General features: G+C 39.7%; 3 protein-coding genes across 14 annotated transcripts in view; 1 reads left to right on the top strand and 2 right to left on the bottom strand.

Moving 5' to 3' along the window:
* Window positions 1-13482, top strand: part of TECPR1 (tectonin beta-propeller repeat containing 1) — a 29840-nt gene extending 16358 nt beyond the window's left edge. For 6 of the 7 annotated variants that reach the window (XM_080556548.1, XM_080556550.1, XM_080556547.1 and 3 more), the window contains 14 exons: window positions 384-539; window positions 1069-1218; window positions 1854-2011; window positions 3275-3402; window positions 3687-3789; window positions 4486-4582; window positions 4984-5063; window positions 5389-5445; window positions 6932-7106; window positions 8383-8518; window positions 8870-8962; window positions 9630-9736; window positions 10203-10322; window positions 11333-13482. In XM_080556548.1, coding sequence (XP_080412674.1) covers window positions 384-539; window positions 1069-1218; window positions 1854-2011; window positions 3275-3402; window positions 3687-3789; window positions 4486-4582; window positions 4984-5063; window positions 5389-5445; window positions 6932-7106; window positions 8383-8518; window positions 8870-8962; window positions 9630-9736; window positions 10203-10322; window positions 11333-11530 — 1758 coding nt within the window. In that variant the 3' untranslated portion in view covers window positions 11531-13482. The remainder of the gene's footprint in view (window positions 1-383; window positions 540-1068; window positions 1219-1853; window positions 2012-3274; window positions 3403-3686; window positions 3790-4485; window positions 4583-4983; window positions 5064-5388; window positions 5446-6931; window positions 7107-8382; window positions 8519-8869; window positions 8963-9629; window positions 9737-10202; window positions 10323-11332) is intronic. The other variant, XR_013939648.1, reaches the window with a different exon arrangement.
* Window positions 13483-15067: 1585 nt separating this feature from the next.
* BHLHA15 (basic helix-loop-helix family member a15) lies at window positions 15068-20821 on the bottom strand. 4 transcript variants are annotated; one of them, XM_080556674.1, is made up of 3 exons: window positions 20319-20336; window positions 19147-19295; window positions 15068-16542 (listed from the first exon to the last, which is right to left on the bottom strand). In XM_080556674.1, the coding sequence occupies exon 3, from the start codon at window positions 16504-16506 to the stop codon at window positions 16006-16008; it is 501 nt and encodes a 166-aa protein (XP_080412800.1). In that variant the 5' UTR covers window positions 16507-16542; window positions 19147-19295; window positions 20319-20336; the 3' UTR covers window positions 15068-16005. The 4 variants fall into 4 exon arrangements, with proteins under 4 accessions (XP_080412800.1, XP_080412801.1, XP_080412802.1 ...); XM_080556675.1 differs by lacking the exons at window positions 19147-19295; window positions 20319-20336 and adding an exon at window positions 20696-20821; XM_080556676.1 differs by lacking the exons at window positions 19147-19295; window positions 20319-20336 and adding an exon at window positions 20705-20804.
* Window positions 20749-25359, bottom strand: part of LMTK2 (lemur tyrosine kinase 2) — a 43272-nt gene continuing 38661 nt past the window's right edge. For 2 of the 3 annotated variants that reach the window (XM_080556536.1, XM_080556537.1), the window contains exon 14: window positions 20916-24931. In XM_080556536.1, coding sequence (XP_080412662.1) covers window positions 24903-24931 — 29 coding nt within the window. In that variant the 3' untranslated portion in view covers window positions 20916-24902. Of the gene's footprint in view, window positions 20885-20915; window positions 24932-25359 lie in introns of those variants that run through there. The other variant, XR_013939647.1, reaches the window with a different exon arrangement.

Raw genomic sequence — 25359 nt, 5'->3', positions numbered from 1 at the left:
TAATTAAAAACACTTGGAGTCCGGGGCTTTGATTCAGTTTAAAAGGTTATGTCAAAATCTTTCAAAATTGGAACAGAAATCATGTTATAGTAAGGAACACACTAGAGTTAATTAGTATCTGTGTGCTATTGCATTCTTTGCAGAAGTCAAATGTTAACACTGACGTACACATGCCATTCCAGTGCCTTTCTATCCAGTTTTGTCAGTTTTCATTTTGTCTTCAGCTTCCTGAACACTGGTATACTCTGTGTCAGAAGTAACTGATACCATACAGACCTTATAGACCTACAGCAGAGATTTCTTGTGGTCACAAGAAATAATGTTTGGGAGAAAGAAGAGTCATGCAGTTTCCTTACTTCTGAAAATTTGTGTTTGCATTACAGTCAGTTTGGGTTAAAACTGGGATGTTGCAATGGTGGAGAAATTGGAAGCCTCACAAATGGATGGATGTGCGAGTGGCACTTGAGCAGTTCACTGGGAGTGACGGAATGCGCGACAGCATCCTGTTCATCTATTACATGTATCATGAGGAGAAAAAGGTGTGTTCAGCTCAAGACCCTCAACAGTGTTGTATATGGCAAAAGACAACCTATGAAGGAAAAAAAGTTTTTTATGGAAGGCAAATTATGATAAGCTGTTGTTTTGGGAACCAATTCAGATGTAGCCCAGGGTAATAGCGAATTGCAAGCTTTTCTAAGCTCTGTTAAATGCTCTGTCAGAAATGCCCAGTCAGCAAGCATCCACATTGCTTAAACCATCAGCTTTGCACTAATGAGGATTGCCTTTGGAAGTTCAAAACATTCCTGGCTATGAAGAAAGAACCAAGCTTAGCTGGCTAGGGTCTTCACAAATAGGGTTGATGCATACAGGCAATATGAACCAGAGGTAGTGCAGGCCTGGATACCGAGCCCCACATAAGGAACAGCATTCCTTCTGCACCAAGAATTGATTCTTTGCTACCCTTGGCAGCAATGCCTTGCTCATAGTCTTGAAGTGCAAAAATGCTGGCACTGAGGAAGGTATATCTTGAGTTCACCTTAGTCACATTTTTTTTTTCTCTTGTCTTAGTATATTCATATATTCCTGAATGAAGTCACCGTTATAGTTGATGTTCTGAATGAAGCCAAACACTCCTTTGCCCTGTATACACCTGAAAGGACGAAGCAGCGATGGCCAATCCGCCTAGCAGCCACAACAGAACAAGAAATGAATGACTGGGTAATTCAGTGAAATTTTCGTTTCAAGCTGGCTATTTTTGAAATAAAACATAAAAGCTAGTCTCTGAAATCTGAGCGTTACGTTTACAGTATCTAGGCTACTTAGCTATCTTCACAAATTAAGTATTTTAGAAGTCCTCTTCAAGCTCCGTCAGGGGCACCCAAGGCTTCCTGTCTCCTCTAGAATTTGCACTGGTTCTGAAGCCACAGTTATCCACAGTAAAACCAACATTGCTTTTCCTTCCCTTCCTACCTCTGGATATAGATTGGGCTACAAATGAGTTAGGAGTTGAATTCAGTGAGTCTATTCCTTTGCATTGGTAGAAGAACTGTTGTCACTGTTGTAGAGAATCTTACATACAGGCAGGCCTATGTACACACACCAAAGTAAATGAAAATCTGAAAGATACCTCATAAAAGTCAAATGCTACAAACCACATTAATTCCAGTTATTCTGTTAATAATTTCTAAAACACTGCATTCCTGTGCCTTTGAGAAAAAAATGCTAGTTCACTTTGCTGACTTGTAAGAACCTGCAAAGCTAAAACTTCATTTTGTAGTACTGGGGCATCTATATGGAAATTTTTGTTCTCGCTGTGAAAGTAACCTTCTGGCTCTCTGCTTCTCGTTTTTTAGCTGTCTTTGCTGAACATGTCCTGTTGTGAAAGCAGACGGATTCAAGGCCCTCCTTCTCACCATGCCATTTGGTCAGTTACTTGTAAAGGAGACATCTTCGTTAGTGAGCCAAGTCCTGAACTGGAGGCAGGACCACACCTGATGCCATGTGATCAAATGTAAGGGGTTTCAGAAGCTGTTCTTTCTGCACGGGGTGCCTTGGCACAGATTGTCTTTCATGTCAAGTTGGTGACATCGGGCTGTTGGAATGTATAGCACACTGCAGATGTCTGTCAGTCACAAGGTTAACGGCTGCCTTCATGCTTACTAGTGCATCTGAAGAAATTCACCAAATTGTATTTTAGTTCTCAGATGATGGAGCTATTCTTGTGATTTCAAAAATTTGGGTTGAGATCCCATCACAAATGACTTGAAAATTTTTCATGATGGCATCCTTAATGTAGTAATGATCTAAATCAAGAGATGGCCTACACTAAAAGTAAACCTAGTCACTGTAACTGTAATGTAATTTGAGCTTTCAGTTTTATCTGAGTCAGGAAATCTGAAAGTCTCATTTCCCTACTGTCACTTCAGTCCAGGAATATCTCCTTTAGAGTTTCTATTACAACTGTGACAATGTCGTACTGCAAGCTCTCCAAGCACAAACTCAGAACTGGGGGGTCAAAGGCCAATCTTCAATTTTTAAAAATGCCTCCAGTGTCTTTGAATAATAACACTTCAGAAATACTTTGGTCCTTTTTCTTCAGGGTAGAGCACCTTCAGCATCTGGAAAATCACAAACTGATGTTCTCTTACATCTTAGTTTAGGGGATCTGTGATTGAAGCCATCTCCTACCATTTGCACAACTAAAACACTCCTCTGCAATTTCTTTACTTTCCCCATTCTTCTCCAGAAAAATTTCATGGCCAACTGGCTGCATAAAACTCCAGAAAAGGATTAACCTGCCAAGATTAGAAGTATTGGGAGAATTACATCCCTTCTTTTTTTCCCAGTCTCCATAGCAGATATATAAATGATTTGTTTTTTGTCAGATATAGGTGATTCCTGCCTTTAAGAAAAATGAGGACGAAGTTAAAGCTGAGGCAGCTGATGGCTGCTAAGACATACAGATTTTAACAAGATCGTCCTAACTAGTTCAAAAAAGATATCAAAACATAAGCCATAAAATAAAAGGAAAGCAGAATACTTCAAAGCCTGAAAATTCCCAGTGAAGGCAGACAGGTTCCTTCCAGCAACCTTTCCAGTTCAGAGGGAATGCTTTCAACTGGCAACTGCCTTCACTAACTGAATGAACAGAGGTTGAACAAACAAATAAAGTTGCCTTTCCTTAGGATGACAGAGTTGTAGGGGGCAGGGAAAGCATAGATTCCTGATGGATGTAGTATGGGGTAAATGTAAAATACTGTCCCTTTTCTGGCAGGTTTTGGCGTCAAGTTGGAGGGCATCTTCGGCTGATAGAGTGCAATAACCAAGGCATAGTGTGGGGCATAGGATATGATCACACAGCTTGGGTTTATACTGGTGGATATGGAGGTGGCTTCATCCAAGGTAGGGATGACTGTTCTTCTGTGGTGTACACGTTTCTTTCTCATCTTCACAACTGGGTCAGCTATTCAAGTGATTTCAGCTGTCCTTCCTTTAGCCTTTGTCATATGCAGGGGTGTACAGTGAACGGGCCACACATCAGGAAGGACTTGGTATTGCAGTCTTATATTGTCAGCTTAGAAGTAAGAAATAGGGTAATTTACAATATTATTGTGGCTAATGGAATTTAAAATGTAGTGCCTAGAAGGTTTAGCTTCAGTATAATCCAAATGATTTATTTCTCCCAGGACTGGCCAGTAGTGCTGATAACATCTATACGCAGTCAGATGTGAAATGTGTTTACATCTATGAGAACCAACGGTGGAACCCAGTCACTGGATACAGCAGCAGGTTATTTACTTGATTTGTGTTTATTGAGTGTACTTTTTTACTGATGTCAGATGAATCATTAAGAGGGTTGTTCTAGCTTTTCAGAATAATTACTACAGATATTCTGTCTTCAGTCTCCTCCAACATTTATGGTTAACCTGAGATGGAAGGTGCAGAATTTTTGAATTTCCTAGATTCATAAATATCCATTCAAACTCCATTTGTAGTAAAGCATTACAGATTTGTGCTTTGTGAGTGCACAAAGAGTGCCTGCTTGCAATACCTTTTATTATTAGGGCCACAGAGTGAAAGTTCTTATTAGGTTACATATATGTTCATGTATATTTTGGTCTAAATACATTGTACATTTGAATACTTGAATAATATATTTAAATGGAAGTACTGAAAAGCATTCACATATATGGGTGTCTATGTCACGGACACTCAGGATTCACCTTGTAATTTTTAGTAGTGAGGAATATCACTCTAGAGAAAAATTTTTACATGGTCATCAGGTTTGGTGTGACTGGAAGCAATTGTACAGATTCTTTCCCACTATGCTCCTCACTCACATAATATTTCTATATACAGAGTTTAATGACAGAAGACTTTCATTTATGAAAATAGGAACTGCTAGAAATAGTTTTTTTTTTCTTTCTCCCCTTTTGAATGATGTTGTAAATGACCTTGCATTCCTTGTGCACTGTCTCACTGCAGAGGCCTGCCCACGGACAGATACATGTGGAGCGATGCCTCTGGCCTGCAGGAATGTACAAAAGTCAATACCAAGCCTCCTTCACCACAGTGGTCTTGGGTAAAGTTTGTTTTAAAAGTCTTTTTACTACTAAAGTAAGGCTAAATAGGATACAAAACTTGCGATCAAGTGACCTAGATTTTTTTTGTGGGTTTGTCATTACATTTAACCTTGGTTTCCCTATTTATACAATAGCAATAAACTTCCATAGTCAAAAGAACATTAAGCATTGAGGGGGTTTTGTTGTTGTTTAGTGGGACTTAGACTTCTCTTCAGATTGCTTTGTCTTCAGCTGAATTAAAAAGACTTGGGAACCTCTGTATGAATTTATATTGCAGGTATTAGAAGGTTTTTAGCAAGTCATTGCACTCCAAAAAGTAGAAGGGGAAATACTGAAAAAGGTTATTATTATGATACAGTAGGTATTGATTGTGCTTCTTATTGTCTCCTTCTGACAACAGGTATCCGACTGGTACATTGATTTTAGTACTTCAGGTGGAACAGATCGGGAAGGCTGGCAGTATGCAGCAGACTTTCCAGCGTAAGGAGATATCTTTTTCTGCCTAAAATCCTAGCAGGCATTTTTAAGTTCTTGTTTCCTCATTTGCTGTTTTGCACATAAAGCATACTTTGACAGGGGCAAGCGTGCCTTGATTTCTCTCATGGTATGGGGACACTAACACTGAAATGTGTTGGGGAGGTAGGGCAGCAAGGTGAAGGTCACCTTAGCAAACAGAAGTTCCAAGTGTTTTAAAGTTAGCAGATGTGTCCGGTGGGCAGATACACAGACGATGCTCTCAGGCTGTCATTGAAATTGGAGATGCTCTGACATCCTCGTGAATACATATTTACATTTGTTTTGGTAGATCCTACCATGGCCACAAGACAATGAAAGACTTCGTCCGACGGAGGCGCTGGGCAAGGTGAGGAACTAAGATACAAACACAAGCTTTGATGCTAGCTGCTCCCTTATCATCTCCTTTACTTGAGGGGGAGGGTTGTCACACAATCAACAAAAGCAGTAATAAAACATGCAGTAACTAAACCACCTCCAGGATAAGCTCAGGATCTTTAGCACTCTGGCTCTATCTGAAGCCTTTACAGTAGATAAACTAATTGATTTTGTGGGATCTGTAGACAAAATCAGCTGGTGATTCTCTGTATCTGTTTTTCCTTACGGTAAATAATCAAGGAACAATAAAGTCTAGGTATATTAGTACGTACTAGTTCACTTGTAACAGCTGAAATATGTCATCTCTATTAGTTGTTTTAACATATGAATTCCACGTACCATGCACTAGGCCACAGATAATCCCAGCCCCATTTGAATCAAAGTACACTATATTCAGACGGGTCCAGGAAAATAGCGAACTGCCATTATATTCCATTAAGCAGTGAAAGTCTGCATTTACTGTTTTTTCAGCTTTTCTATGCTTTCCGTACTAGGCTATCTAATAACTGTGCTAAGAAGTTGCTGTGAATTTAGTTACGCATTGTTCTATTTGATACTGAGGCTGCAAAGCTAGTATTTTGGCCTTTGTATAGTATCTTCTAACTAAGGTCCTGAAGCAAACTGTTGTTCCAGGATGTGCAGCCAACCAGATAACATCCATTTGATCAAAATAAGCAACTTGAGAAATACCCTTAAACCTAAACATTTCCTCCTACTTTAACTATCAATTTAAAATTGCAAACAGGTAAGGAACAGCTCAGGGCTGGATCTTATTTTTCAGATTTGGGAACAGAGGAATGCCCCAAGTTTTTTAGGACATTCTTTACACACAGAAATAGCTGCTGTGATGATAAAATCTAATATAGTTTCCCTAAGACAGCACTGCTTTGCAGCAGATTCCCTCCAGAATACACTGATTTCCAGGATGACCTACCTCCAACTCTTAACTCAAAACTGCCTTTTCTCTGCTTACCTCAGGATACTACACTTGCTTTTTAACAGTCACCACCAAAAAACAAATTGTAAAGTGGTTCCCTTACCCGAGGCAGAGGAAGGAATGAATTGGGTGTGAAGTTCTCAGTACAATGGGATTCCTAGCTGGGGTCAAATATCTATGATTCATCTGTTGCCCACTGAGTTTTAGAGCGTTAGGAAGCAGAGAAATTAAAGCTGCAAAACCTTCTTTGGTGGCCTTGATTTTATCTATTTTTTTCTAAACAACAACAAAAAACAACTTGTGAAATCAGAACAGATATAAGGTGTCAGAATTCAAAACCTGATGCAAAATATGATTGTTGAAAACCCTTTCAAATTAAAAAAAAAAAAAGCTAATTCTTACTGTACCTATTTAATGAAGACTTCAGGATTGTTCACACTAAAGTCACCAATGGACCAGGGAACAAATTCAGTTATAGAAAGTACATACTTCTGATGGGTCTGGGGTTTTTTTGCTTCAGAAAATGTAAGATAGTCACCAGCGGGCCATGGCTGGAAGTGCCTCCTGTTACCCTGTGGGACATCTCCATAATTCCCAGTTCAGATGCGGCTGATGAAGAATCAGTAGCACTGTGGGCAATCAGTGACAAAGGAGACGTGCTCTGCAGACTTGGAGTGACACAGCAAAACCCAGCTGTAAGGCTCCTTGTTTATTTTTACTGCCTTATTGATGTATTTAATGTAATTTTGCAAGTACATACACAGAGACATGCAGTGCCTTCTGTCAAAGTACCTTATTTTTTTCCCTTTCATGTCCCAGATTTTAAAGTCCTTGTCCATCAACTGTGACAGTTTTCTGCCCACATTTTTTTCAATGTTCTTTCTCTTGCATAATCTGCTTTAGCTTGTGCTACATTATTTGCAGTAGCCTCTCATCCCTGTATGATCTTTGAAGGTCCCTTCCAATTGAACAACTCTATTCTAATCTATCAACTCTGTATCTCCTCTTGAAGTACTTGACTTCCACTTTCTGCACTGATAGCTTAGTTCCATTTTTTTTTCCATCGTCAATAATGTGTATATCCTATTCATTTAACTGCCTAGGAATAGAAGTTCTCTAACTACGGCCCTAACCTAATGCCCACTGATAGCAATAGGAGTTTGTCCATGGACTTTTCAGAGCCTGGAACTGACTTTGCTTATTTCAAAGGCAGGTGGGCCTGGATGTACCTACTGACTTTTCTATGAACTGGGACAGAAATAATGAGTACATGTCCAGTAAGGTACACAGAAAGGCACAAATAGTTTGAGTAGCTTCAATAGGAACCTTTCCTAATAAAATACATGTGCTAAAACAACAAATTAGGATTGATATTCACTAATTTTAAGCCATATTTACAATTGGAAAGAAAATATACTTTCAGTGGAATTTGGAGAAAAACTGCAAGAAGATGAAAATTTATAGGGATGAATTTTTTTTCTTCCTACTCAGTCTGTTACAATAGCACAGATCCATATGGCAGTGCAACAGCAAGAAATGGAATTCTGTGTCTGGAATCTGAAGCCAGACAGACTTCAGTCTGTTGCTTTTCATGAGATTATTGCTTTATATAATCAAAAAAGATATTATTTGAAAAAAGGAGGAGAGAAGAAAGAGAAAGAAAGAGATCTCGATCCCAACCATTCAGAGACAGGCAGGTCCCTAAATTTCAGTGATTTCAACTGAAAAAGGTCTGGTATAGTCCAACATAGCTATTAATTTAAAAGAGTTAAATATCCAAGTATCTTTGAGGATCAGAGACCTTGTTTCTGTTCAGTCATCCTAATTTTTTATTTTTTCTAAAAAGAATTATTACTCAGTCTTTTTTACTACCTAGGGTTTTCCCCATTTGGTAATAATCAAAATAATTTTATCGTGGTTTCCCATGGAGTTTTTAACCATTGCTTCACAATTTCTTCCACAATTTGTCAGGGAACATCCTGGCTTCATGTGGGAACAGATCAGCCCTTCATTTCCATCTCCATTGGAGCATTTTACCAGGTGTGGGCTGTTGCTAGAGATGGTTCTGCCTTCTACCGGGGCTCAGTGTCTCCAAAGAAACCTGCAGGTGAGTACTTGTACTATTTTTGGTTACAATCTTCCTCTTATACAGGATGTAAGCTCTACTACAGTGCCATGTCTAGAGAATACAATTTTTAGTAGAGGTCTTTCCAATAGGCTATACAAAAAAAGGGATATGAATAATCAGCATCATGTTAATTAGAGCCGTTAATTTGCTTTTCACTTGGGTGATTTAGAAACAGTGTTCATCTCTAAAAACAAGCTAGCAAAAATACATCAAGTGTAATGTCATTCACAGTTTTCTTGCACAGGTATGCATTGCCACTGCAGCTATTTCCCAGAATTCTCATACATAATCCTGTTTTCTGTGTTTTACTCAAGTATTTCTGACTTTTAGGTGACTGTTGGTACCATATTCCTTCACCTCAAAAACAAAAGTTAAAACAAGTCTCAGTAGGACGAACATCTGTGTTTGTGTTGGATAAGAACGGTAAGGATTTTTTAAAAATTACTTATCATTGGTAGAAAAACTACATCAGTATTTATTAGATTGATTTAAAAGGAGAGTCCAAGTCAAACCTTCTGCTTGCACTGCTGCTCTTAGAGAATACTCTTGTATTCAAAGAGACATGTAGTGCCATAGGTAACAACAATCCATCGCCTATACCGTTTTTGCAAGAAAAAAAAAAGTAACAGGTGAACCTCAAAGAGAATTCCATGGAAGGACTTTGTGTCTGAAACCCTAGAATGTACAAAACTGAAGAATACCTTCCTGTTGAGAAAGCTAGAAATAGCACCACCATCGCAAGAAACATTGTGAAGGATTGTTTTGTGAAAGAAACAAGCCTTTAACACCAGTCTCCTTCAGCTATCTTGACCTCATGTTTTACTTCTCTAATGCATAGTTCTTTATATAAATATTTTTTCCTCAAGAAATTTTTCAAAACAGTGTAGCTGCTGTTTTCCAGAAAGTTATAAAGAGTAACTGCAGAAATACAAATTCTAAAGTAGGAAATTCATCTTCCCTTGCTGTAAAACATTAGTCAATGCCCCCAGTGATGCATGCCCACAAAACATAGAAAGTATTAACTACTGATTTCTTACGTTGTTTACTAGCACTTTATGCAGAGCTGTAACCAGGACTATTTATTTTATAGGCAACCTTTGGTACCGGCAAGGTATCACACCAAGCTACCCTCAAGGATCTACTTGGGATTATGTATCAAATAATATCCGCAAAATGTCTGTAGGGCCCCTGGACCAGGTGGGTATTGTCTCCTGGTATCATATTAGTTTACTAAAAATTATGCTTAACATGTTTTTGTAATTATTTTTTTTTCAGGATTTTTTTTTTTTGTTTAGCTTTATTTATTCCACAAGATGATGATCTAAGTAAGTGCTGGAATCCCAACAGCAGGACAAAAAAATGAGACCAATGCAATAGTGATATGGCCAGTCCTTTGCCTTAAAAAGCCTTATTAATATAGTTTTAAAAATTGTTATATATATATAAACTCTTTCCTGCCAAGTCTTACTATCTGGCAATGTTTTCACTACAACTCTGGTATCTAGTGACCTGTTTGGTTGTCCCTCTGACTAAATCAGAGCAGTTTTGGCCTACTCCAGAGTCAAGACTAGTCTGTTGATGTGGTAAAGCGAATCAGGATTTTCACATCTGGGAAGAGCAGCATGAGGAATGCATTTTATTGCCAGTTTTTGCTTTCTTTGAGGTCTGGGTGATAGCTGACAAAGTGCAAGGAAGTCACAGTTTGAGCTGTGGGACAGTGTGCCACCGCACTGGCGTTCAGCCAATGGAGCCCAAAGGCCTCTCATGGGACTACGGAATTGGGGTAAGTGCTGGAGGACATTATGCTGCTTTAAAGCTGGTACCAAATGCCCATGGGCACTGTGCAGAAAGCAAAGCACTAGCCTGCTGAGCAGGCAGGCTTTCTAAAGCTTGCACACACCTGCAGGAAACTAACGTTTGTTCTCCAGTTTTAATTCCTTTTTTAAGTTAAATATAATGGCTTGTACAATTATTGCTGGGAAGTCATTTATTTACGTTTGATAAGTATTCATTTTAAATAGGTCATTTAAAAAGTTATAATGGAAAAATTAATAAAAGTAAGTAGCATTTTTAAAAAGTGGATTCCTTCCTCCTCTGCGCATGATTTTTCCTCCTTGTTGCTCCCTGTATTACCCTCAGTGTTCTCAGAAAGGCTATTTCAATGTTTTGGCCCCTTGCAGATGGGTGGAAAATCTGCAGTGGTTCTATAGGAGGCTGGGCAGTCCCCCAGTCCGGATCAGTGGGGCCCATGGCCAGGCAGAAGGATGGCTTCCTTGGAACTGGAGCTCATGGGGGGCAACCACTAGCACCTCGGCACCCCAGGGGATGCGAGTGGACCCTGGCTGAGGTCTCCCAGCCCAGCTGTCTGGGAGCCTCTCCCCATGGCCTCCCAAGGGAAGCGGCAGCCCTCACCAGCACTATCTCTGCGCAGGCTCAGAGCCTCAGAACCCCCCAGCCCAACCCAGAGGCAGGGGAGATACTCTGAGAGCCCTTCCTTATACTCATCCATTCTAGGCGCTCTGCTCAAAAGAAACAGCAATGTGAATGGTGGGTGCTGCATGTGAATTTTAAAGGACAAGGTGAATATGCACATTCTTTTTTGGGGAGTTACACATGCAATCACACTTTTGTTTTGTTTTACAAGGAGCCTTTTTTCTGACTGAGCCCAGAGCAGGATTATTTTCTATATGAATAAGCCATATAAAAGTAGTAGCGTACATAAAGCATCACATCAAGCGTTGTAATTACAGGGTGATGTTTCTCCTTTTATGTTTCTTTATCACTCTTCTGTAGGGTGGATGGGAACACATTACAGTCAGAGGAAATGCAACTGAAGCATCTAGGGTCGCTATGCAAGACACTTCTGAAGAAAACTCTGCAGTATCAAAGGACTTGGAAGAGAATGAAAGTAAAGGGAGAGCGGTACCCTCCAAAACCCCTCTGATGGTCAGTGAAAGACAAGACTTGGACAGAAGTGCAGTTAATTGTTAAGTTGCCACTGTCTACGTTTTGCAAACAAGCAGTAGTAAACATAATTTAAAAAGAAACTGAATGTCCATGTGAATGTCCATGACCTGGAGAGAAAAACATGATAGTTTTGTGCTACTTATGTTTTACTGAACTGGAATTTACAGTGGGGTAATTTTAATACTGATTTCTTCGACTGTGTCGTGCGTAAAATGTGACTTAACAGAACTAATAGTTTTGTCAAAACAGGCAAGCATTATAGCCACAATGTATTTCTGACCCTTTACCATAGCTGCTACAAAACTATACAAATGTGAATCTTTGCATATGACCATTACATTTATTTAATTTTACCATTACATTTATTTAATTTTTGTATTACAGTTCTCGTCCCTACATTTCTCATATTCACGTTGTCTTCCATGCTACACTTCAGATTCATATTTGAGCAGAGATACCAATATAACTGAATTACAAGCATTTCCACGATTTGCACTGCAAACATCCATACATGCACATAACTTTGTCCATGTGAGCCCTGTTTACATAAGCCTGTAGGTTTGGTCACGCTTCTCTTGCTCACATCAGTAAAATTAAATTCTGTACAACTCACCTTAGGATGCAGTTACCAGTAAGGGCCAATTTTTTGCTATCTTGGCACTCAAGAAATAGCTTAACAAGAAGAATCACTGGTTTCAGCAAGACTATGTAGAGAGCATGGCCCTATTCAGTCTTGGTTAGAGAGGCAAAGTCTCATGCTAGATTGTCAGGACAAACAGCAATAGATCATGTTTAGTCTCCATCTTAACTGGAACCCTAATCACTAAGGTATACAGATACCTACCTTATGATGTTGGAAGGGACCAGATGCTCGAGGAGTTAGACTGTGCACCAGATAATTGCAAATTATATGTTCATAGCATAAAAGAAAAGAGCAGGTCTTAAATAAGATTCTGGCTTCACAGTGGTAAGAATTCAAAACAACTGTGCTGGTACCAGTGGAGTTTGTCACCATATACTTATGCAGGTTTAGGAGGCGGCTCTGCATTTCGCTTTTAGCAAGCAATTGATTCATTCCTTCTTCCAGCAAGAAACCACTTTTTTTTTTCCCCCAGAAAAGCATTTTTCCTGTCTTTTACTTATCTTAGAACTGTGATGTGAAATTGTTTGAAATCATTATTTGAAATCCAGTCTGTGGGAAGTGCTGAGAAAGCATTCTCTCCCAATAGCTTCAGGAAGGCACCACCTTTTCTCCCCTGGCAGCAGTTTACAATCATTTTCCCTCTGTATGTGTGACTATATATGAAGTTATTTTTATACGATAAGCAGTGTGGTGTGGTCTCAGTACTGTATTTGTAGAAGTAAAGCTTACGTTTGCACGTATTTAAAGAATATATTTGGTATTTTAATGCCAAGGAAAGCACTGTTTCGAAACCCAAATGTGAATGAAGATTGAAGATGCTTTACTGTTTAAAAAAAAATCTGTTGATCTTTCCAATATGTGATTATAGATTTCTGTTTTATACATGCATTGTGGAAATACCATAATGTTTTGCGCTAATTACCATAAACAGGTTTTGCATAACTTGCACAGTATCTTGTCCAAATAAATAACTTTATCATGTATTTTTAGAGAATTATTAGGATTGTATTTTCTCTGCAGCATATCAAAAAAGGCTTTTTTCTTTAATAGTGTCTACATGGCCAACTAGCAAATCAATTCCATACAATAAGCTTTATAATGTTCCTTTGCATTTTCCCTGCACTGTCAAGTTTCACCTACTTTACTGTAAAACACTGGCTTTAAGTGAACACAGGTAACTTATGTCTGAATATTAAGTATATGCTTTTTGAAACTGTTGATTAGAAAATGGATTAATTTAAAAAGATATATCATTGTTATGGCTAATTAAAAACAGGAAAAGTGACTTTAAACTAAAACGATTTTGAAAAATAAAAGTAATTTATCAGAAAAATACGCCTTTTATGAAATCCCTTTTGACACATCCTCAAGAGTAGCACTTTGCAGCAAAGGACCCTTTGGGCACCAGCTGCTGCTGCTGTGCCTGGTGGTTCGTCAGGGTGGCAGCACTGAGAGAAGGGCTAGCCTCTGGTCTCTTTGGTACCGCAGCAGCAGCCAGGTACTGCATGCCATTTGGGGCCTGATATTTGAAATAATGCCTCTTTGTTTGCAGTAAGTCCTATCAGAAATACGCTGCCGCAAGCATTTGAACTCTGTACTTGTAACAGCACCAGGAAGCGGCGCTTGGAGTGATAGGCAATTATTCCATCCACAGCACTGTTAAAATACTGGTTTTCCAACTCACTCGGTTCCTTCCTCTGCCAAAGTAACCAAAGAGCACCTCGGCCACCTGCTCTCCCACAAACATCTGAGAAGGCACTGAGGACCTGGAAAATGCTCACATCTCCTGTGTAATGCACAGGTCTGGTGGACCTAATGACTTTGAAAGAATCCCACAAATGTAGCTCCAATTACCAGTGCACAGCACACAGCCTCCGCTCCCCTCACACCACACAGGACTGAGGCTGGACAGGGCCTGGGGCACTCCTGCCAATGTGCCTCATGGCCGCTGCTGCCTGGCACAAACCCCTGCCGCCCCAGGCACCCTGCCATCACCGGCCCTCCCTGCCACCGCGGCTCATACACCCCGGTCAGAACGATGCCCTCACAGCCGCGGGAGGATTTCACAGGACCTCCATCAGGCTGCAGTCATTGCACGAGCAGGTTAGAACTGCGAGTCACCAGGGCAGGGAGGGGGTAACGTTTCATTTTCAACACAGGCTATAGCATCCAGTTCCCCCATCCCAGAAGGACAGTGGATTTTACAAGTTAAATCACCAGAAGGATGCTATGTGTATTTAGATATGTTTACATACCGCCTGATAGTTTGCTTCCCTTTCTGGTTCATTGTAGAAGAGTAGAGAAGCACTGTGACAGCTGAGCACTAGCAATATGCTTCCACAGTAGAGAAGAGAAAATTTTGTTAAATGAAAAATGTATGGTGAGAAATCACTAATTAAAGCCTAATAAAGCATCTCTTGCTGTAAAAGAAGGGGTATAAGAACTGAAAGAAAATGCCTTAGTGTTACTCATATCTCCCATTACAATTAGACAACATATGTTAAGTGAATTACAGATAAGGAACACCTGTTGTATGAAGTAAGATACAGCAGCACCATTACTGCAAGTCAAATCTGTAAGAGACAAGGTAATACTTTCACTAACACTTTAGTAGGATGGCCAACCACAGACATCCTAAACATGCACGAAAACAGGTTGGAACCTAAGGAAATCGAAGTCAAGAAAGCAGGATCCAAATCATTTCTCTCCCCCCAAGTAAGACAACCACACAGAGACAACACTAAGTTGTTCCACATCATATACCTGTACATGTCCGTGGTGAAGAGTAATTCACATCCCTTGCAAGCCTGTCTGTGAAACCTTTCAAAGAAAAGTTTACTCTTTCCTTTGAAAGAGGAAATGAGAATTTTTCAGTGACAAAACATTTTCCAATGAGATGGGAAACAGATTAAAAAAAAAAATTTCCTGTTTGAAGAGCTCCTGCTTCATTTATTACGTTTCATGACACCAGAATCTAGCACTAGTCCAGAAAGAATCCCAATCACATTACAAGCTTCATTAGCTAATAATTGGTAATTGGAAAGATCATTGCCTAGCTTAAGACTAAAACATTTTTTATACTTTTTGCAAAGATGACTGATTCATCATTATTTAATATTTGTATTACAACAATATTTGTATTACAACGGCAGCCAAAGGACCCACTTAAGAAAAACTCCACAAGGCTGGATGCTTCAGAAACATAAGCCATAAAATGTCCTTACACTAAACAGTTTACGATCTAAGATAGCTTTGTAGTTGCTTAGAAGTATTTTAAAAGTTTATGCTTTGCAAGGTTTGAAATCATACTGTGCATTTTAAATACAGTAATGCATCTCTGTTTTGGACCCAAATAAAGCAAGAGAGTCTTCCATCATCTTCAGCCATTTTCAGAGCTGATCCAAAGCACTCAAGATAAATACTCAGATTTGATGGCCAATTTCACAAGTGCTACTTTGCTCGCCAATTTTGTCAAGTTTGCCATCAACGTTGATTTTCTTCAGTAACAAGACAGACAAGAACCAATTCACTGAATGGTTGGTGATCAGTGTTACAGCCAAGATTCTCTATAAATACGAGCAAACTCGGGTGACTCAGGCCTTAAAAGTGAACTCACAACCTTTCCCAGGAGTATAAGCTCCGAAAATTCCTTATAATTTAGGGTAACTTTATATGCAGCACAAGCTATAGCTGTTAGTGTTACCTGTTTGTCTTTTTATGGAAAAAAAGGAGGACAGAGAGAATTTAAAAGATTATTTTTTACCTCCAGCTATGTACTGAAATGTATTATCATGCAAGTAGGAAGAGGAATGAAGGTAGTAAGCTAACTGTAGGTATTTTTGCTGAAGCTATAAATCTATGTGGTATGTTTTTGCAGATGTTCCTCATGATCATCATCCGCATACTGCTGTTGATAATGCTGGCACAGTTTGGACCCCCAGGCTCCCCCCATCCCTTCTGCAGCTGGGAAGTGTCCGTTGGACATATTGAGTATAATGGAGGTCAAGGATTTAATGTAATTTTTGGCCAATGTGAGAGTCTCTATTTTGGAAAGTTTATTCTCAGCTCTCACATGAGGGATTACCTCCCGCAAGGCCTGGAACGCATTGTTGAGCTTGTGCATTCTCTGCCTCTCCCGCTCGTTGCTTTCCAGTCTCCTCAAATGTCTGTCTTTACTGCTCCAAGGATGCTTGGCTCTGGCCGCAGTAATCTTGCTGCTCTCCTTACTTCTCCCATTCCTCCTTTCTTTGTGTCTCAAGCATTCCACCAGTTCTTTGTTCTTCATTGCTGACTCATTTGAAAATGCTTCTTTATCAACAGTATTCTTTTGCTTCTTCCCTTTGGCTTTAGTCTTCATGTTTCAGTAGATGTACTGGTATTAAGCATCAATGTGCTGTAAAAACATGACACCAATATCTTTAATTGTTGAACAGTTCAACACCAAACAAATGATCTGATGCAGGTTTGAGAAGTTTGTTCCATACTGGAAGACCACCACTGACTCAATTTAGCGATGAGCATTTTAGAAGTTGTGGATGGTACCAGCCAAGATGAGCTATGCCAATGAATCAAGGAGAACATCCGTTTTCAGAGAACAGATTCCCCCTTCAGCTGGAAGGGGTTACAGAGGAAGCAGAAGCCAAGTGAATGGAACTACTAAAACAAAGATGCAGTGAACACCACCTGGAGCCCTCAGGGATGGAAAGGCAAGTGAAAAACAGACACCTTTCTACTTTCTCTTCTATAGGCCTCAAAGTGGAGAGATCTCTCCTCTCACTGCATGCAACATAAGCAAATGGTCTCCAGGCTCAGCCAGTAGTTGACCATTCATTTGTAGGTGTCTACTGGCACGCTTAAACTGAAGCCAAATCGTTTTTTCCAGCATAAAAATGGATTTAAACCCTGCTTCCTCCATTGAACTGACAGCACATTCAAATAGTGCTGAAGTCACTAGTAATCATTGTGCTGGAATCATCTTTGGATGGTAGAAGTGCTGGCCGCAGTCTCCTCTCAGCTATGGTGTTATCAGTGGTTTACATGAAAAGAGAGTTTAGGCAGTCATGGCACTTGACAACACTGGTAATAACTATGTAAGTATAGCATGTAGAAGCAGGGTCTCCCTTAAGAGAAAACAGAACAGAAATGTAAACAAGTTGAGATTCTGCTTTTCAGATCTACAGATCTCAACCAGAAAAAAGCCTGTGGGAAGAGGGAGCCACAAATCAAAACGTGCCAGGAACATAATGATCAATTAGGTTTGATAACATATTGCCTCTATCTCACATGCTTCTATTTTTTCCTAGCTCCAGCTATCAAAAGTAATAAAACCACACAGTGCCTCATCATACGTATGCAGATTTGTGTGTGGAGCATTAGACAGAACCCTCAGGCTTTTATTCAAAGTAACTTCTCAAACTCCGGGTAATTGCTTTTTGTAGGAATAGGTTTCTACTGTGTTTATGAGCAGTCCACTAGAGGGAAACATGACCCACTAACTCATGTAGCTCAAACTCTTAGCCAGTAACATTTTCACCCACAGCTTCTCTGCATTCTGGGCCAGTCCACAACACTCGCAAGCACGATTCCCGCAGTTTCTTCACGCACACAGCCTATTTTTCTTTCAGACAAGCAAAGAGGGGAAAGCAGGCAGGCCAGGTACTAACTACAAGGAGATGAGCAGTTCTCAGCTAGAGATTTGTTTCTTGTTTTCCCAAGCCCCTTCACAGGTGTCTTTCACTCCCTGTTTACTCTGTCGCATCCTTGAGGTGCCAGCTGTAGCTGCTACAACTGTGCAAGCAGCAATTCCTTGCTGGTGGTCTTCCCAGCTCTCAGTTCTGCTTTTTGATGCTGTTATACAGGTCAGAAGTAGTCTGGGTATTAATAACACAGAACAAAATAGTAAATTTTGAAGCAAGGGGGGACCCTAGATATAATGAGGGCTAGAGAAGTTTGATGCAGCATTAGCAGGATTCCTACTATACACCCAAAGTAACACGCTATACTTCTTGTGTGACTGACAGCTGCCGGGAAAGGGCATTTCCCTTTTCAACAACAATCAAATAATGATGGGGCATAATTGCAGCTACTGCCCCAGTATGAGTGTAGCAGAGTGCTATTTATTGTCCAATTTATCCAAAAAGCCACAGCAATGTTCCTTCCTCTTGTGTTAGCAGGGCAGGTGATGACAGTGAAGTTTTACTCTCCCCTAGCTCTGATTCTGCCACACTTGAAGACAGCAGTCTCACAGCAACCCTTCCTCTAAAAAGCAACTATCAGTGTTACTGTGACTGTTTCTAAAAATTCTTCCCTCCACCTTCAACCAGTCCATGTAGTCACAGAAAGGTTTGGTCTTAAACAATGCATTTGTATGCTGATGCTAATATATGGGTGGTTTTAGAAGTTGGTGAGCCAATAAAGGAAACTTGCCACAGGTGCCATCCCAGTACAGGTTATCACCATTAGCTGCAGCAGACTGTAGAGTTCCCAGCTGTGTTGCAGTAACAACCACTTCCTCTCTCTCTCTCTCTCTCTCTCTCTCTCTTTTTAGGGGTATTTTCAGCTGTTGGGCCTTTACAGAACTCAGTTCCCTGCCTGAGAGGTAACAGGAGGCTCATGGAAGCAGCCAGCAGAGAAAGCTTTAAGGACAGCTCAGGACACTTCAACAAACCACAGGAGCAAAGAATAAGTGTTAGAAATTGCAGGTGAGGGTGAGCAAATGGGATGACATGGGATAAGAGTATTCAGCTGGCTGAAGTTTGCTTTCAGACTGCCACACACCACTGCTGTAACCCCCTGAGCAACTACCTCATGGAGCCACAGCCAGAATCCTTGGCACACCCAGAGAGACGGCATGGGTGCAGAGAAAGAAGTGGGAGATAGAGGGGATTCAGGATTCAAGATTGGGGTTGTCAAGAGAAACCAAAAAGAAAGAACAGCCAAATACCAGCAAGCCTCTATATCCATCCATCAGGGCTAGCATTCATCCTCTGTGACTTACCGCTGTCACCAGCCATGGAGAAGGCCCCTAGAGCCCAAAGGAGGACATGACAGAGGTTTCCGAGGAACCAGGAGCAGCGGCAGGGTCCGTGGGGGCAGCTGGGGCACTGCTTGCCCTCAGGGCCCCGGGAAGAGGAGCCTGTGAGGAACCTGCGAAAGAGGAGCCCATGAGGCTCCCTCACGCTGAGAGGGGAGCCCAAGGGACAGTGTGGGGAAGCATTGCCAGGAGCCCCCAGGGCTGGTGCTGCCGCTGTGCCCCGGAGCTCTGCCTGCAGTGTGGCGAGGCAGCAGCCCCAGGGCTGTGCAGCAGTCTGTGACAGACCGACAGACAGGCTCGCTGCTCGCCACGCCACGCCAGAGGTGGCTGCGACACGACACGTCGCATTAGCGGCGGGGGCGGGCCCTGCAGCTGCCAGCAGGCGTGCAAAACACCACAACTGGTCCCTACCGGCACCCTGCTGCACTGAGGCCAAGCAGCACGGTTCAGAGCTGGACTCCGGTAGAGGAGTCGTGCATGCACAGCATTGCCACAGCCCTCTTCCCACACAGAGGGGGAAATTGTGGGGAGGTAGCCGGGAGCACAAGGCTCCTGTGGTTTGGAGGGTCACAGGGCTCCGAGTGAAAACAGACAATTACAACAACGCTCCCAGGGGAGGCAGAACTGGTGCAGCATATAGAAGCGGTGCTGTCAGACCGATGGAAGCTAAGCCACACAGATAGATACACTCTTATCACTGCAGGAGGGGTGAGTCCCAGACTTACTTCAGCATGTGGAGTGTCCTCAGGTGGCAGAGGAGAAAGGCTATCTCAATTCTCTGTTCTGCCCTGGGCAATGCAAGTTACTGTATCCCCTGCATAACAAGGGCACAGAGCCAAAGCACTTCCATCCCCTGCAAGAAGGCTGCTGCTGATAGATTGTGAGAGCTCAGATTCTTTGATAGTAAAGCTCTGTATCAAGACAGCCAGTTAGTGCCATGGATGGGATCTTTTACATCCGTTCTCAATAACAACCAGTATCTTGGTCAAGTTTCAGCCCACTAGTTATACTTTAGCTAACGAAGTCATCATCTTGATATCAGTTTCTTGTTCCCAGGTTTAAACAGTTTCCAGGAGCCACGAACAGCTGTCAGACAGATGCGGGGGCTTCCAAACCAGCCTCCATTATCTACTTACATTGCTGTGCCATCATATCTCAACAGGTAATGAGGAAAAACAGCTCTTTCACGCCGCTGGCAGTGTCATGACTGACATAGTCTGAATCTCAAGTGAAAGAAGCTACCCATTCAGGTACATAAGTACATTAACCTGGAGATCTTACATCAGTTCAGTACATGCACTTAGATTAAATACCATGATCTTCTATAAATAACTTCAATAAATATTAAGAAAACATACAGTTAACCTGTTTTCTGAAAGGTAGTTATGCACTCTGAAATCTGCATTCTTCCTACAAATACTTAGTTCTAGGATTAAAAGCAATATTCAGTTTTTAAAGTTACCATGTTTGTATTTCAAGTATTGCTTCTCTACTGACAACATATACATGTTACCTGTGTTACCTGAAGTTAAAACAAGGGTGATAACTGAAGGTATTAAAGGTGATGACATTATTTAGTGTAGACTCATCTGCTGTGACTGCGACTTTGAGCCTTTGGTACCTTCTCTGCATCTGGATGCTAGCAAGTGTAACTCAGAGTAGCCAACTATGCTATACTGTGGACCTGACTCGTTACTGGCATCTGTTTAAGAATGAACAAATATACAAAGAGATTATAAATATATAACTGTATTTTATTTTTAATATTAAATATTTTTAAATTACAAGCAATTTATCGAATCACACTATGCATGATAATCAATATACAGTAGAAATTACAATTTAAAAATGTACACAATTTAAAGACATTTTGACCTGAAATTTCATTAACTATGATATATTGCCATAAACCTCATACCTGTATTAAATTACAATAGGAAAACCTCATACCTATGATTTTGTTACATAGTTTCTCATTTACAAATAGAATTAAACATTATATATACACACATCAGTACCATTTATCATTTAAGTTACACCTACAACTGTGCAAGTTCAAACAATTTCATAAACAAAACTAACTGTAAGTCATATTCAAGTTTCTGAAAAACAGGCTGCTGGTATTACAAATACTTATTTTCAATAAGTTTATATGATGTTCGACTCCCCTCTAGATTTTTTCCAGTCTTGTACCAAAACCATTAACATACAAGGATATTTCTGTATGACTTAAAGCTGAAGTAATTTTGTACACTCCATTCTTATTTAAGGCTATTTCTTATAAGGCTAATGAACTTTGATTCCACCTTTCACCAACACCAACAAAAATAGCCATGTCACTAACACCTGACAATGCTGACATTTTAGCATAGTGCTTAATCAGAAAAAAAAGTCTTTCTACCAACCAGCCTCCTCATGAAAAAAGATTTGAGTACTACATAAAAATCTGCTAAAAATACTGATAAAAAGAATGAGGCTTAAATGGCTTTCATTAGTGCATCAACAAGGATATGAAAAAATGCTTAACTCGTTCACTTCCATGAAAATGGCAGTTTCCATGAATGCAGTTATACACACAACATGTCTGCAGCTAGGGAATTTGGGAAAGTACAGGTGTTTCCATTATAACTGGACACTTCTCACTTGGTTAGCTTCTTACTACAGATCCTCTGTTTCTAAACAAACTTCTTTAGGTGGGAAAAATCAGATCTTTTAAACAACTTTAGTAGCCAAATTGAGACAATGCCTTCATTATTCAAATAATCAAGGTCTTGTACTAGAGAAGGAATTAAAATGTAACCAGTCTTCATAATAAACCATTGAAAATAGATACATGTACTTCTAAAACTGAAACCATGCTTTGTAGCTAGTGCAAGAAATTACATACACAGTTTTAAGAATGACTCATAACAAACCCGCTTACTAAAAGGTAATTTGTTGGAAATACAGATTCATCTTCATTGTGTCACTGACTGCTAGGTGGGTATCTTAATATTGCTAGTAGTTGATCAGATTTTAACTATAATTTTTTCCAAAAAAAACTTTTAGATTATTGCAATCCAGCCTACTGGATTACTAAAATTAAATTCTTAGTTTAACTGAGGTGAGTCAACTTCAAATACTTCTTTCTTTTCATTGTACAGCTAAAAAGGACATTACCTTGCTTAATATCATACATATCCCAGCCCATTTCGGAAAAAAAAATGCTCCTTTGGCAATTAATTAGCAATGAGTCCATTTGGACAAAGGAGTAAACTTTCACTTCCTATGTAACATTTTCTTTAAACCCTGGTAAAGAATAAAAAACATTTCCACCAAGCAAAGGAAATTCCCGATGTGCAGGATGAAATACTGCACGTTTGAGAAATATCTGAGTTTCCAGAATTACAAGAACCAAAATGCACTACTAAATTTTAACATTTTGGAATAAAAGCTTTTATTTAACTTTGGACTCTATTCTAAGTTAAGCAATTCAAAATTAAAGCTGAACTCCAGGTCTGATCCAGTAGATTTCTCAGCACACGAGGCAGATAAACCCACACATTATTTGCAGACCACTTAGGGAGTTTCATTCTTAGTTTTGAATTTCCGTACTCAATGTAGTGTGAGAATTACACAACACAGATGAGATCTAATTAATCTAGCCATATCAAGGAGTTCAATGTTGGAATTATGGAATTTCTAAGCAATAATGTGTGCACAAAGTCTATTACCTATATTTCAAAATACTACAAACAGCGCACAGCTTCCTTAAGTGCTCTACAGTACGTACTGTAAGCATGTATTAAGAACTACTTGGCTTTGTCTCTTAAATCATGTTTTGAGAAAAGTCCATGAAAAATTCTGTTCCTCACTCCACACTGAAGTACAGTTCTGACCAACTCTGAACCTGAGTGCCGCATCAGACGTTCTCAACAATAAATTGGCAAATTCAAATAACTTTACAGAACTAAATCATTCCCTTTTGATTGGTATGGAAGCCATTCTGGCTAAGGGCTAAATAATGCTGGACAAAAGCAGTTAAGATATTCCTGTCATTTAAAACATACTTTAAAAATGAAAATGCAAATAGAAGTATACAACACAAACTTCACATAACTTAAAATATCTAGTCCTCCTACACTTCATGGGATGACAATTCTCTGGTGAGTGGATCTGAACACAGAGCACTCGGACCACCAATACAATGAAGCCCTGCCAAAAAAGCCACTAAAATACAAAGTACTTTAAAGCCAGGTAAACTGTTCTTGTTAGCGTTTCCTGCAGATCGACAGCTGGATAAGGCATTCCAACAGGCCAGTGATTTGTTTCTCAAATTAATTCACTTTAGAGTAGTGATTAAAGATTATTTTTTTTCCAAGCAATTTAAAGAATTAAACTAGCTGAACACACAGCAGAGCATGAAGGTTAAAAAACCATGTTGTATTCCCTTCCCTACACACAGCTTCAGAGTAAACGTTAAACGTTACTATACAGCATCTTTGGGTCAGTATGCATTTCAAGGTGTAGCATGGAGCCTTGCAGATATCTTTAAATGTCTGGCCTTATAAAGGGTGCAAAATTGGTTATTAACCATTAATCTAATTCTTAATTGTCGGAACATCACTGAGAGGTAGATCTACCACAGGCCTCTGAATGGCAGCCCCAGTCTGCAGTCAGCAGAAGAGAGCTTCAAAATTCACAGAATGTACAGTTACAGGACCAAACATGCCTAAATCCAGTCTACTGAAATTAGTCGTGTTTTAGAATATTCATAATTTCCAGTTTTGTACAGTCAATTTTATTTCTTCTCTCTCCAAGGCAAAAGTTGTAATAACAACTGAAAGGCCCTTAAGTATGGTATAGTCAGATGGTATTACAGTTTAAGCAGTCAGTAGGATCGTATTCAGGAATTGAGACATTATCTCTTTCATCTACAAATTCCAGAGTATATCATATATTCTATTCCAGTTTCCTATAAAACATGAACACTAACAATCTATAATCGTTATCATTTAGAAATGGTACTGAATAGAAGATTTCAGCAAGTCTAACATAACACTCAGAAGTTATGTACGTTTTACAAGTACCGTGCATAGCAAAGGCTACAAAAGAGGACAAATTAAACTGGGTAACTGGGCCAATTCAACTTGTCTTACTTTCCTTGAAAGATTTAAGATTTTGATTCTGTACATCATCAGGAAATAGAGGAAGAATAATCCATAGTGCAATCGTAATAAGCAAAGTAACATGTAGTGATATCTTTTTGAATAAATATGGCTCACTACTGATCAACTATCATTCATACAGTTTCAGCAACACAGACACCTGTTGCACAGGACAGTTATACACAATTCTACAACAGGTGTATGTTCAAATAGATAATGAACTACATGGAAAAATATAAAAAAGTATTATACAATCTCATACATAAACCAGACTAGTGTAATTGCTTTACTTGTTTCTTAAGTTATCTGAAAAATACTTCAAGTACTTGAAAACAGCGGCAGAATCATCTTTCAATGAAAAGCAAAATTGCACTGATTTAAAAATACATTACAAAGTTAAATACACATTCAAATTAATGTCCTGATTTAACATTGCTTTCAGTGTTTACTTTCATTTCTTAGGACTTCTTGATTACCTGTATTACTCCAGGAGATCCAGAGTTCAGATAAAGAAGCTTCAGACACAGAGTCTGTGTGTTCTGTGTACGTAGTCCCAGGAAGTTTTAAATCCGTTTAATCTTTTTCTCCATCTTCACTGCTTCCTATTAGCAGAGGAAAGGTAATAATGTACAGTGAGATTCTTCTGCACGACCATCACTTCTTTGCAAGACTTTTCCTAGAACTTGGCATTCTTCTGTTTCACACTTCCAAGTATTGGTTAATCTTTCCCTAGAGCTTTCGTCTACTATAAACATTTGGTACCTTTGTACATAGACATCTGCTTAAGTCACACAGTTCAATGTCACTTCCTAGGACATGTAAGGCAGTGTAGGATCTCCAAAATCTCTTGTCTATAAGTTACTAAGCAGCAAGCATTATCTAATCAATATGCATGATACAAGAACAATACAAATCTATGTAACAGTGATTACGTTTTTATAGACATTGACCATCAGCAAGGTTCAGCAATCAGTAGTATTTTTATAATGTTGTATTTTACCAAGATTAATATGCTAAACTGCTTCAAATC

The sequence above is a fragment of the Anser brachyrhynchus genome, assembly GCF_964034855.1.
Source record: "Anser brachyrhynchus genome assembly, chromosome: 15".
Taxonomy (NCBI): Eukaryota; Metazoa; Chordata; class Aves; order Anseriformes; family Anatidae; genus Anser; species Anser brachyrhynchus.
This window is presented reverse-complemented; position numbering and strand designations above follow the sequence as displayed.